Source organism: Anabrus simplex, chromosome X (genome assembly GCF_040414725.1).
Source record: "Anabrus simplex isolate iqAnaSimp1 chromosome X, ASM4041472v1, whole genome shotgun sequence".
Classification (NCBI taxonomy): Eukaryota; Metazoa; Arthropoda; class Insecta; order Orthoptera; family Tettigoniidae; genus Anabrus; species Anabrus simplex.
In genome coordinates this window covers 164,669,601-164,684,588 of record NC_090279.1, presented here as the reverse complement: position 1 = coordinate 164,684,588, position 14,988 = coordinate 164,669,601, and the positions used below count along the sequence as shown (strand labels likewise).

The 14,988-nt window shown below is 40.5% G+C and overlaps 1 protein-coding gene across 1 annotated transcript in view; it reads left to right on the top strand.

Moving 5' to 3' along the window:
• Positions 1-14,988, top strand: part of LOC137503369 (farnesol dehydrogenase-like) — a 100,244-nt gene that overhangs the window by 34,479 nt on the left and 50,777 nt on the right. Inside the window, exon 4 of the mRNA XM_068230936.1 lies at positions 2,715-2,844. Coding sequence (XP_068087037.1) covers positions 2,715-2,844 — 130 coding nt within the window. The remainder of the gene's footprint in view (positions 1-2,714; positions 2,845-14,988) is intronic.

Genomic DNA, 14,988 nt, shown 5'->3' with positions numbered 1-14,988 from the left:
ATCAGACGAACAAACTGGCGTATGTGTCAAATTCATACCCTGCGTACTGTTCGCTGGAGCCATCTCTTAGCGAAACCGGAAACGATTTATCCATACACCTGGTATGTTTGTCCAGTCACCTGAATATTTAATTTTCATATATGTATATAATAACACGCGCTCTGCTACCAATTTTAAATAGCAAAAATACCCACAATTGGCATTAAACTTTCAAATAGGCAATGTAAGCAATGAAAGGTAGAATAATAACTGGTCCTAACGCTCCCAAATATACGAAAACATATTACGTATCTGTATTTGGCACGTCAGTATATGGTATCCATCCAGATAAAAAAAGGGAATTTTGCCTAAGTTCTCGGCTCTACTTAATATCGCTAATAACATGGCATCAACAAAAACTCCACTCGTAAACTAAACATTCCGTACGCTTACCGCTAACCATGTTCTGTCTGACAGCGCATTTTATCCCAGCTACTCGTGAATAAAGCAGACATTTCTCCAGTCCACTTGTGCGGCAGAACCAGCTTAAGAGTAGTCATGACTAAAACGTTGCCATTTTTACCCAAAAACCTAATTTTTAGTTTTAACCTTAAAAATACTCCTGTTTCAAATCCCGTTATCACTTTGCCCTAGTGCCATTCTTAAAGCACGACATATATAGAGCAAGCATACGCCCCTTTCTCACGCGTTGTCAGATATTATTGACTTCAAATGCTCTTTCGGATTACCATTTCAATAATCCCGCTGGAATATATTTAACTTATAGTAGGCTTATATTGTGCATAAGGGGAGACTTACAGTCCAGAAGAGTTTTAATGCAGGTATGTTTCTTAAAATTCTTCTTTACAAATATTATCAGCTCATTGCCGTGTACGAAATGCTCCTTGCGATAGAGTTCTTATCAGATACACCTGAAATTTTCTGATGAATTTTCAATATGTACTGGAATTAAAAGTAGTTCTGCATCTTATTATCAGTTGATTATTACATTCATATATCTGTTCCTAAAATAGCTCCAAACTATAGTTTTGCCTATTGTGTGAACAATAGAAAATAGAAAATCTTGAATCTCCAGTAGTTTATACCTGACTGCAAAAGCCAATATATGATTATTTTTGACAATCCTGTCAAATTATAACTCAAAAAGAATGACAACGGTGCTGCAAGGAGCATTTTGCGTGGGTGTGGCCAAAAGTCACGGGAAGGGGTGTCCCATTAGAAAATGTGCCGTATATGATCTCTGAGCATTGCGGCTAGCTGCGGTGTAGCTGAGCAGTCTGTCACGTGTACTAATGTCGTGAAGATTGCAACACGTCACGAGTTAACCGACTTTGAACGTGGAATGATCATCGGCGCACGGCGCATGGGTCATAGCATTGCGGAGATTACACGTGAATTCGGGTTTCCGAAGTCAACAGTGTCGAGGGTGGATCTTCAATATAGCAGAGAGAATGTTACCACCCGCGTAAACCGCCTCACGGGAAGACCACAGGTGGTTAATGAACGGATATCACGTCGCCTCCGCAGAACCATACTCGGCGCTCGATGGGCTACCGTGAGTCAGATCATCGCCCAGTTCAATGTTGGGAGTCAGGAACCCATTTCTACCAGGACAGTAAGGAGGCAACTGCACCGCATAGGCTTTACCAGTCGACGACCAACTCGTGTCCCTTTGCTGACACCTCGACACAGAGCCCAACGACGTGCATGGCCCCACGAACATCGGCAATGGATCATGGAACAGTGGCGGCGTGTGGTATGGTCTGATTAATCCCGGTTCCAGTTGTATCGAGCGGATGGGCGCGTGAGAGTGTGGCGTATGCTGCATAAAGCTTTGGATCCTGCGTGTCAACAAGATTGTGTCCAGGCGGGAGGTGGATCAGTTCTGGTCTGGGTGGCGTTCTCAATGTCGCAATTAGGCCCCATTGTCCGGTGCAGGGAGCGCTGACAGGTGCACGTTATGTGGACATTCTTTTAGAACATCTGCATCCCTTTCTGGCCCTAGAGTACCCTGATGGAGATGCCATGTATCAGCAAAACAATGCGCCATGTCACCACTCTATGGTGGCACGCAGATGGTTGGAGGAGCACTCCAGTGAAGTTACGATCATGGATTGGCCATCCAGATCCCCCGATCTTACTCTAATCGAGCATTTATAGGATGCTGTCGATGCCGGTGTACGCTCCATGAACCCCGCACCAACTAAACAAGACCAATTGTGGGTAGCATTGCGAGATGCTTGGGTCCAGATTCCTCCAAAAAGATTCCAACACCTTGTAGAGTCGATGCCTCGTCGTACTGCTGCCGTTTTGAGGGCTCGCAGAGGAGCAACTCGTTATTAACATCACATTCAGTGTCTTCTCATGACTTTCGGCCACTCAGTGTATAAATATTATTTATTAATAACTTTGCAACAAATTAAGTAGTCAGCTTCAAATGTTGTATGGTGCTCTGTCTTGTGTTTTAAATTTGTTTGTGATAACTGGTAAACTGTAGAAATTACAGATTTCAGTCATTACCTCGCCTCAATCCTGCATATTTTGTTTCTCATTTTATGGAGCTAATTATTAATTCATTTCATTAATTTTAAGAATGTCCCATTTTCCGCACTTATTTATACGAATTTTCGATTGAGTAATTTTCCAACCACAATAATGTAGAATTTTCACAAAACAAAAATGTACTACGAGTTTCCTACTTTGCTATGTTTCAGTGTAGCTGGACACTACCCTCCTCTGTTCAAAGGCGGTGGCATCTACAACGCCACGAAGCACGCTGTGACATCCCTCACAGAGAACCTACGCAAAGAACTGGTAGAACTGAAAAGCAAGGTGAAAGTGACGGTATATTCCCTCTTCCTATGACTGGCACTAGGTGTAAGAATTTTATAAATGCATCGTTGTCCCGCAGTTATTTCGTTCTCTATCTGAACGACTTTTCGTGTTATTGTCACCTCTTCGAATTTTCATAATACGCAAGTGTCCTGCTACGAGAACGAATCAAAAAATAAGTTACACTTCCAAGTTATGGCCATTTATGAAACTTTCACACATAGGCAACACGGCTGTGACAACATACATTGTAAGTTCACTTCGTCGATAGATGCAGAGGGGGTCTCGGCCCGTAAGTGGCCATGGCTGGTCCGTGGTCCAACAGCTCTGCACCCTAACCAGCCAACCGAGCAGCACGGCTCTACCTTGCATCTACGCCTCTGCATTCGTGAGACGGCTTATGGCTGGCTCCAACCGTTGGCTGTCGTGAGAATGGTTTTCCGTGGTTTACCATTCTCCTGCACTAAGGCGAGTGCCGGGACAGTTCCTAATATAGGCCACGGCCACCAACCTCCTCACCTTCTCCGAGCATCTCCTTCACCGTCACAAATCTCCCGGCCTGAGAGACGGTGCCAACTTCTAAGAGGCCCGCCTCCCCCTTCAGGGGAGGAATGAATGAGGTAGTTCCACGAAGAGCACTGTACTAAGCTGCCGTTCAAACCGTCCCAAATATCAGAACTGGAATGATCCAGCCACAAACAGCGCTGAACAATGCTCTACTGCTGTCCGTTGGTTTCATCACCTTATTATGCTGCCTTATTTTAAGATATTTACATAAGCATTTCTTGTTGTAAAAATTCGTAGTGATGCCACACGCTCTTTCCGTCTTGTGTAACGCTTCTTCTACAGCAGGTTTTTCTCCACCATTTTCTTGAATTATTTCTCCCCGGTATTTGAATGTCTTTACTTTCTCTATTCGACCAATATGTGTTGTCAACAATTTTGGTGCGTTTTTTTATGTGAGTAATTTGTTATTTCCGAATTGTTTCTTAATACATGCATAATTGTCCTTATTACATTTTCCTTACTATTAGTTTTCCGTCGCACCGACACGGATAGGTCTTATGGCGACGATGGGAGAGGATGACCCTAAGTAACGTACAGCCCCTACATTTACCGCGTGAAAAAATGCGAAAGCACGAAAAACCATCTTCAGGGCTGCCGACAGTGGGGTTTGAGTCCACTATCTCCCGAATGCAAGTTCACAGCTGCGCGCGCCTTACCGCACGGCCAACTCACTTGGTTTTTTATTAAATTTAGTTTGCCTAATTGTAATTGGGCTGATGACCTATATGTTTGGCCCCTTTAAAGAACAAGCATTATCATCATCATAATTAAGCCTAATAACTATTTCCACCCATTATCCAAATTGACCTCTTTTTGGTCCTAGATGTTAAACAGAGTTGTATAATCTGGGACAACTTGTATCCTACCGTTCATTAGTTGAATCAGTGCTAATTTTTATTATTATTATTATTATTATTATTATTATTATTATTATTATTATTATTATTATTATTATTATTATTATTATTGCCATTAAGTCAGCGGTTAAACTTGAATGTTACATGATTATTCAATTTGGTCTTTTTATTTCCTTTTCTCTTCCCAAAATCTCTTTATTCTTTGACTGTGTTCTTGTTTCCTTTGTTCAGTCCATAATTTCCCTGTTTTTTACTCTCTTTTAGTTCATATTTCGCATTCATAATTTTATTTTTGAATATATTTCTTTCATTTATCATTGCCTTGTCGAAATCTCCTTGTTGTAGATCTTCTATTTCTTTCAGCCAAATGTTTTTCTTTTTTGAACTGTTAGCTACCGTACATGAAAAATCCTCTTTGTTAGTTTGCTGCTGTCCATTCCATGTAGGTGCCCATAGAACATTACTCGGCGTTTTCTGATCATGTTTGTGAGTCTGTCTGTGTGTAATCGTAGAGTTCTTTAGTTGGTCTCTTAAATCTATATACCATCTCTGTGTATTGCTCCAAACATCTTTCTGGGGATTTCACGTTCTTTTTCTTTTTCCGTCTCTATGATACCTGGTTTTCGAATTGTGGTTGTTTCTGAGGCACAAAGGGCTTCTGGTAGTTCAATTGTATTGTAATGCCTGAGTTTAGTGTGGCTTTATATGTTTCTTTTATTGTAGTATGTCCACGTGATTTTGTGCGCTTTCTGAAATTTGTCTGTTCTGCCTGTGTTGGATGCCTTATTTGATCCTCCTATTTATATTTATTCTCCTAGATATTTGAATTTTTCTACTCTTGTGATCTTTCCATATTTTGTGTGCATGGCTTGTGTATTGTTATTTTTATTTCCATATAATGTGTTTTCTCATATCTATCTATATATATATATATATATATATATATATATATATAAAAGAAGAGTTTTGTCTGTACAATGCTCAGAATTTAAAAAGAATCGTATTTTTGTATCGGTCGTGTTCACAGTAACAAGGAAATGAATGCACTTCTTAATTTTCCGTAATTCCTGTCTGTCTGTCTGTCTGTCTGTCTGTCTGTCTGTCTGTCTGTCTGTCTGTCTGTCTGTCTGTCTGTCTGTCTGTCTGTGTACGGGCATCACGAGAAAACGGCTGAAGAGAATTTAATGAAAATTTGTATGTAAAGTCGGGGAATAAGTCGCTACAATCTAGGCTATAAATAATTTTATTCACGCTGAGTGAAATGGTAGTTTAGGGGAAGGCCTAAAATTTAATTCTCGTATATTTATGTTACTAGGGGACCCGTGCGAGAAATCTGGCATGTTCATAAAGAATGTGGTGGAGCAGCCCCCTGGTGAACTACTGGTGAACTAAGGAATACACAAATCAGTACAATATTAGACAGAATTACTTACCACTTAATGTAATCTTTTTTTAAAAAATATTTATGGCATCCACTTGAACGGAAGCAAATGCAAGTACTGTACATTATTATACTGACGAATGTTCAGGAAGTATTTTTTTTGGTTTTACTATCATTCTTTTCTCAACTAATAATTACAGCATATTATAATGACATAAAACAGGCGTCCCAGCGGCCAAAATGTAAAGTGGACAGCAATGATGGCGCGTTATTTCCTACAGCAACAGTATTTGCAAATCGCACACTTCGTGCGATTGTTTTAAACTAATTTTTAAAAGAAATTATCGATATTTTTTAAATGAGAGTGCAATTCGTCAATGCTAATGTCTATTCTCTTTCTTTTGAATGCTCATTTGTCACGATCGGTTACTTGTGAGGGCCGTAACAGGGATCTATACTACTGAAATAATATATATGATTAGTGGCCCTGTCGATAAATACTACTTGTAAGTATTAAATTTCCGATCATTTATTTCGTATACATTTTTTACCGTAATGGCTATGATAACAGAGATATTGATAAATTTAGATTTTTTTGCTACGTCCATATCAGCGCCGAGTCATGAGACAAATGGTAGACAGAATTTAATGAAAATCGGTATTGCACCCGCTCACTTCCTGAGTCCCAGACTAGCATTTATCTCAGGGGTGATCAGTTCGAAAACGATAAAAAATGTAATATAAAGAAAATCAAAAATAATATATCGGCGCATCAAATGAACACAGGGATGAACGGGGCATGCAAATGAAGGTTACGGGGGACGACTCATTCATGGATACAAATTTTTGACTCCACAATAGGACTGGGAAGTGACAACTTAAATTCCATGGGCATACTGGACTAACTACAATGAAAAGATATGGAAACTGTTTCCTATTGAAATTGCAATGAGGAGCAATTTATTCACTTATTTAGCAAAATACACATGATGACAATTTTACATTGGGACACTTTCATCCTGAAAAATAAATGATATACTACTTGGATTTTACCTCACGACTCTGGTAGTGTAAAACATTTGGTGAATTCGCCCCAATTGGTTACTGGGGATCGAATTCACATCCGTATGATTGGACGTTTCACCGCTAGAGATCTTCTTTCGGAGATGAAGGCACGACAGTAACTTTTTACTGTCATCTCCTCGTTCCGTTTGGACATGAGACACTTCCGGTATGTACATTCTGGTGAGCCGGACACCCACCGTGGAAATGTTATCGTCTCGAAAAAACGGGAATTTATAGTACGGACAAACTCTAGCCTATTATTTCCAGATTCACAAACACGCCAGGTAGAGTTCATTAACTCAAAGCCTATTTTAATATTTACACTTGTCAATACGACAAGACGTACGGAAAGGTTCATTACTATGCTCTGACAATGAAGACATGTGCCGTCCGTGGGTTATTTACGTATCTACCGCTAACAATCTCCCCGTGAAAACCCAACATCTGGTTCTGAGCAGTTCGACACAGGACGACTGTCCCTATCATATCCTCCTATGATTATTAAATAATATCATTACCATTCTTTATCTGATCATTATCATATTCTGTGACTACCATCAATTAATTTATTATTATCATTAATTTCAATTATAATCCTATTTTTGATTATTATCATTTGTCATCCGGGATGATTATATGCCAACCCTTGCCGACGTTTCAAACGAAGGTTCGTTCTTCCTCGTAATTTATCCGCACAATTTAATGATCAGCTTCCTAATAATAATAATAATAATAATAATAATAATAATAATAATAATAATAATAATAATAATAATAATAATAATAATAATATTATTATTATTATTATTAACATTATTATTAATAGTGGAAATCGTGATTGTCGTAACCCGTAATCATCCTCGCTATAATACTTCAACTTCTCGCTCTTATTATTCTCATCAAAAAAAAGTAGCTTCATTGGTTATTCTTCTTCTCCTTCTTCAAATATTTTATTTATTATTATTATTATTATTATTATTATTATTATTATTATTATTATTTCACGTTTACACTACCGTTAGCGATCTTTATGGTTAAATGCATGAACCTTTACAATTTCAGTCTACTTTGGCACTAAGCAATTGATTTACGACAAGATTCACTTGGAGTATGATTATTATTATTATTATTATTATTATTATTATTATTATTATTATTATTATTATTATTATTATTATTAAAAATGGAAAGATGATATTTTAATTTCCACTCTTTAGAATTTAGTTACATATGTTAAATCCCGTTATGAACCACTAATATCTGCTTTATATCGGTCGGGACAACACAGTATTCGGGATCGTACCTTCAGTTTCGTACTGCCGTTAAATTTATATGGGGACACATGTCCTCCCAAGACACATCTCGCAACCTATGGCACATCGCGGCTGGGCAAATACCTCCAATGCCGGCGATTGCTAAACTATTCCTTCCAATTTGAAGTCCATTTCCTTTTTTCGGAACTCTTCAAACATTTAATTCATAAATTAATCCTCGGTGCGTGGATTCTACCACTAATAACACCGGCATATGCATTTTATATCATCTTAGGCCTTGAGATTCATCTATTTCATCATTACAAACAATACGGCTCAATTTATTTCACGCCGGATATTCGTCCCTCATGACTTCCAACTCTAAATATGGGCTCAAACCATTCTGGGCTCTTAACATATCGTGACCATTCTAATTCACGTGCCTCTATCGCTTTTAAACAAATTTTAATGGTTAAAATAAAATCCAAAAACGTGAAATCAAATATTTACGTAAATTCAAACTGATTACGCGAATGAAAGTCTTTACCGCTACATGTTATCTCCACATTGATTATTATATTTGCACTGGCTAACTCGCGAAGCACTGTCATTATTATTATTATTATACTTTAACTTGCAAACGCACAAATTATTATTATTATTATTAATTTACTTTCCTTTGTCAACTCACAAACATTATTATTATTAGTATTTTAATGACCTTCCGTACGCAACACAAATTTTACATACTCTGGCTCTTTCATAATCTGGCTGTCAGGTAAAAAATATTCCTAATTAAAATACAAATGATCACCGCAGTGATTGAAAATCAAATAAATGGGTTAGCACAAAAAAGGAATTTAACACTTGAAATGAACTTAAGTCAAAGTATTACAAACAGCATGCATTAATTGAAAGAAATATATCCCATATTTACATTATATACAACAAACAAATACTCAAATTAATTAATCTAACCCATTATTACGTTAATATAAATTAGTTCGTCCGTCTAACAAAAAAATAAAATCATGGACTCGGGAGGCGGACCATGTTAAGTAACCATAATTAATTTACACTGAACCCCGTTTAGTCGCGATAACATCCCCAAGTATCAAATTTGTGTACTCAATCCTATGTAGAATTCCATTGTCTCGTAGCGGATGAGATATAGGCCTTACGGCCCCATGGTGATTTACTCGTCCATCATGTCGCACAATATAAATTTAACACAATAAAACACTTCTGGGTGACTACCCATGATTAAGACCTTATTACACTATTTTATACAAGAATACTAATAACAAAAAAAACACTTATAGGTGCTCCTAGACCCCTGACACTCGCACAATATACTCTTCATATACGCCCGAAACACACGTCGTGACACATTACGACGAAATGTCGTTCATTTGAACCGGCGCGTATCGCGTCTTCAACCGGCACTTCCTGGTTTATTTCTAAGCCATCTTGATAATCGCCTAGCTCCTATAGTTCCCTGCTCGGATGGTTATTCACCGTCTATCTTGAGCTATTTACTTCAGGCTCCGCACACTGCCTTCCAAAGGTACTATCGGCGTTCCGTTAATTATTTATTATTTAATCATATGACATTTATTAAATTCAACATACAGTTGTACTGATTATTTACACTCGGTACTATGAATAATCTCACTGTTCGTCTTCATTCTCCTAATAACTCACGCACTTTCAGCTCTAACTGACTTCGAATGTGTCCCGAGGTACTGACTTACAGAGTCAACGTCTCAGAGTCTCAACTACTTCATACGACTGACACGACTGGTGACCGATAACGACTGGTGACTGGTAAGAACTGAGTGAGTGAGGTCCGACCGGTCACAACTGGTGACTTCAAACGACTGGGTGATGTGAGATTCCACTACTGGACTTTTATGGACGATATGGTTTCCCGCCGGGGTCATCCGCGGTCATCTCCTGGAGAGGGGGGTTGGTTATCCTAAATCGGCATATGCAGGTGGATTTAGATCTCTTGCTTTATCCTACTTAATACACTGGCGATACACATTCATGTGTCGTATTCTGAACTCATATCGTTCGGTGATCATGGAAATATCACTTAATTCCTGTCCTCCACCTTTCGCGCGCTAACTCGGCGTCCCTGATGGCGTGCTCATCTCGACCAATGGCGAGATAGCGTGGGTCATTTCCACGAATTCATTACTTGAATTTATTACGATTACAATTAATCAACATGGGAACGATATCACAAAAATCCCCTCTATTCAATTATGTGGTTGGAATAATTTAATTATTGTTATCGGAGAAGCTAACTGGAGTTCACTCTGAGTTTTTCTTATGTTGGTTTATCTGCGGGCCTATGATAAATTTTCCCATTGGTCAACACCGCTTCGGTTAGTTTGAAGTCTCTTCCTTGTAACGTGACAACACCAAATGCCTCGGGGCGTGGAAAAACTGGTACGTCATATTCTCGGTATTGGTTATACATCTGCTCGCCCTTGGTCCGAAATATATACTCTTTCACTTCCTCGTAGTCATTATTCTGTTGTTGTGAGCTCTAGATTTAATCCTCTTATCTTTTGACCAGGGAACCTGAACCATGCTTATCGCATGTTCCACGATTTGACATTTAATTATGTAAATAGCTTCCTTCAGTTTTGTGTGTCAGTCTAATGACGTCCAGTAGGGAGCAGCACACGCTATGTTTTTATCTGTGAGGTCGTTCGTTTTGCTGAGCGATAACTTTTACTCTGTGGAGTTCTTTTGCTGTTCTATGTGGGGCAGATACTAACAATGGCTGCCGCTATGTTCGGTGTGGCATTTTTATGCCTCAAATATTCATTCAATGTGTTCAAGCCTGGACCTTTCACGCTAACTGCTATTCGATTTTACCATTGATAATCACAGGTACGTGATATTTGGTTTGTATTTAAATTTGGTGACGTTTTATTCCCGTATGTTACGGTCGATGGCGTACATCTTTCCGCTCCCTCATACGATGTGCTTGGATGAATGTATTTGTGGTCTTGTTGTTATAATTGAAAAAGGGTCTCTGTGGTTATGATTTGGTGCACTGCGTGCTTTAATACTGCGTGATCCTCGTGATGTGCCCCTTGTCTCGACCGCAGGAGATACCAATGCAGGTTGTACAAGGCGCAACATGCCAGTGATGTGAATATAGTAATGTCCAATTCTGACCTTATGTGTAATTGCACGCCGCACGCAACCATTTGAGTACGTGAGACCCACTGGTAATGACCGTGGAGTCATAATTTATGGTTTGTATTTGACTACGAAATCTGAACGGCCGTTCGTGTTTTATTTTCCCGATACCCTCATTGTGTGTGAGTGAATGTGGTATGCATGTGAGTTCGAATGCGTGGGAGAGGAAAGGTTGGTATGCCGATTGACCTGTTGTATTTGTCTTTCAAATTCTGCGCCTTGTTTGGTTTTCAGCGCAGAGTTATATTTATTTATTATTCATGGCTGATGCTCAGCTTGAGTACCCGCCATGTTGGTTTCATATTTGCGCATGGGCGTACCTATTGTATTCTTTGGGTCTTGTCTTGGCTTTGATTGGTCCATGGAGGCTGTGCTCAGTCTCATCTGTCGTTATTCTTATCTGCCTTTTGTTCTCCGGCACGGCTTATTGTTATGCGAACTTTTCGCATTGTTAGTTGCCTAATGAATACATGATGCAGTGCCTTGGATATTTGAATCTCGGTAAAACGGGCGACCTGGTTGAATAGTTTATGATGGAAGGAAGCTGCTGGTATTGTAATAGCGATGTGTCGAGGAGCAGTGAGCATTTTAAATTACGTATCATTTTTTTTGAAGAGTATTAGTGAGTTTTCACGCCATGTTTCAACTATGTGAGAAAGAACAAGGTACGTCCATCAGTAATACGATGAATTTCCCTATTTATTTTGTGTGATTTTCTTTTCTTGCTTTAATTTTTCTCTCATATTTATTTAATAAATCCCCTGGTTTAAACCATTTCTTCTTTTATTTCTAATAGATGTAGTCTTGCCCTTGTTACCTGATTACAAGGGGGGGGTTTTCAGCTCAGGGTTATGTATGTGCCTTGCCCGGTCGACACGATCCGGGCCTCAGATATTGTTCCCCATGAATATTTCACTAAGTTATTGCTTGGATCGCTGATTTATGTAGTGATAGATGGGGAGGGTGTGGCTCAGTAAATGGTAGCAGTAGCGTGCTCGACTGGGATACCTCCTCTGAAAGGAAATCGGACGAGGTAGAGCTGGAAACCCATTCGAAGTCAGTTCTGGTCGCTTTAATTTAATCTCATGATTCAGTTAGTCTCTGGCCCTAATTTTAAGTGTGATCTATAATTTATGTCCATTGTTGAATTCAAATCCATTGTTGTTATATTGTGTATGTGTCTCGTGTTCAAACCTTTGAAACTTGGGTTGCGATATGGATAATCAGAAGGCTGTAGAAATAAATAATCGTAACGATAGTATTACTAGCGACATGCCTAACCCGGAAAGCGAAATGGAGCAAGGGACGAATGAAGTCCATGTTTCGTCCGCGGGAAGCAACCGTTGTAATTCATGCCCTGACGATAACAATGTCATTACCTTTCGTAATCGTATTCCTGACGAAAATCGTAAGCGATTAACTTCCCCATCTCCTAGGCCCAGTTCCGACCGGCATGCTGAAGTGAACCCCGTGTTTGAAATTGTGAGAAAATGGAGGTTAAATTTCTCTGGTGAAGGGAAAACCTCCAGTGTAATTGAATTTTTGGAGCGAGTTGAGGACATAGCTGAGTGTAGCTCGTTACCTCTTGATTTGTTTGTGCCCGTCATCCCGGGAATGCTGGAAGGGCCTGCTCTAAAATGGTATAGGCTTATTAAAGGGAGTATCATAACGTGGAGTGAATTCGCCAGCCGCATAAAGGAGCGATTCGGGGTATCTGATATGGACTACTGTCTGAAGCAGGAAATCTTCCGTAGAACGCAAGGAGTAGGTGAAAGCATCGACGACTATGCCACTGGGATTTTGACGCTATTTAACCGCATGAATGTTAAGGTGCCCGAAGACGAGATTTTCGACCAATTCTATAGAAATCTTGCCCCCGACTACAAGCTACACATTAAACGGTCTCTAGTTCAGAGCGTCGACGACATCATCAACCTGGGTCGCGAATTCGAGGGGGTAGTTAGCCAAAACAAACAATACCGTCCGCCTCCCATCCCATCCGAGTGCTCTTTTCCTGACGTCGCTTGTCGTACGCCCATCAAATCTGTTAGTTTTGGTACCTCCCCTCCTCCGTCTCGTCTCGTCCGTAGCCCCGAACGCAGGCCCAGCCCTCAAACTCCGCCCCCGCTTTATGTCAATGCAACCCAACCATCCAACACAGCTCCTGTAAAGGGTGGTAGAGTCAAGTCATGTTGGAATTGTGGTAAATTAGGCCACGTCTCAAAGAACTGTTGGTCCAGGCCTCCTGCAAAGTGTTCTCAGTGTGGTCTTGTTGGTGTCACAGCGCGCGTATGTCCTCGTTGTAACCCTCAGCAGGGAAACTAGAGGCGCGCCGGCGTGATGGCCCGCCGTTGGCGCCTAAGGTCGGTCTCAATAAAAGGATCTGGGGCCTTCCGTCATCTACCCCATGGGCCAAAGTTTATATTGGGTCTCGTGTATTGTATGGCTTGTTGGATACCGGCTCGTGTATTTCTCTTGTAGACAAATCCCTAGTGCTTTCTATGAAATTAGAGTATCTTCCTGAAAAAGAGAACCCGAGAAAGTACGTGTCTGTCGATGGTCGTGAAGTGTGTCCCGTTGGTAGAACCAAGTGCCATATCAAGATACATGGTTTGTCGTGGGATTGGACGTTTCATGTTGTGCCCAACCTGTCCGCGCCGATCATACTAGGCACCGATTTTATGTTGGCTACCGGCTTGTCCCTCGATTTCATTAATCGATCCTTTGCCTTTCGCTTTAAATCTGATGTCAGTTACCCCTTTGAGACACCATTTCAGCGTCCCACTGTGTCCGCTCTGACGGAACCTCCTCTTATCAATGCCTCATGTGAGCTCAGCGAAAACCAAAATCTCATGTTGAACTGCCTGTTAGAGGAGTTTTCCGACGTCTTGACCGATAAGCTTGGGTGTGCTAAGAATTTTTCATACTGCATCGAACTCAAAGATGACACTCCTGTGAGGTCCCCTCCGTTCAGTTGTTCGCCCCCGAAGTTGTCCGCTATGAGGGAATATGTCAACGACCTGCTAGACAAGAAGGTCATCAGTCACTCCAAGTCCCCTTTTAGTAGTCCCGCCTTCCTAATCCCTAAAAAGGACGGCAAGCTGAGATTCGTGATAGACTACAGAAAGGTCAACAAGAACATTGTCTTCGACAGCTTCCCGTTACCCACCATCGAAAGTGCCTTCCAGCATTTTCATGGCGCCAAGTACTTCACTGTATTTGACTTCAATTCCGCATATTATCAGATCCCCTTGGACCTTAAAAGTCGCCCCTGTACTGCCTTCGCCACTCCGTTTGGATTGTTCGAATTCAATAAAGTCCCGATGGGCATTTCTGTGGGAGGACAAGCGCTTAGCCGCGTGATGGACTCAATTTTCGGTGACCTCAAATTTTCCTGTGTATTTAATTTTTTGGACGATCTTCTAATCTTTTCGCCCAGCTTTGACGAGCACCTGGCCCATCTTCGCGAAGTTCTCAGTCGGTTGCGCAAGCACGGCTTCACGATCAACCCAAAGAAGGTCTCTCTTTGTACCAAACGGCTAAATTTTCTAGGCCACGTTGTATCTGACTCTGGAATCGCTGTAAACCCTGATCGGGTTAAGTGCATCAAAGATTTTCCCCCGCCCAAAAACGTTCGCGGTGTGCGAAGATTTCTTGGTATGGTAGGATTTTACAGCCGGTTCATCAAAAATTTCTCTCAGATTTCGGCCCCTTTAAACCTGCTGAAAAGAAAAGGTTGTCGCTTTGTCTGGAGCCATGATCAAACCCAGGCCTTCGAACAATTGAAACAGGCACTCTGTGAAGCCCCTGT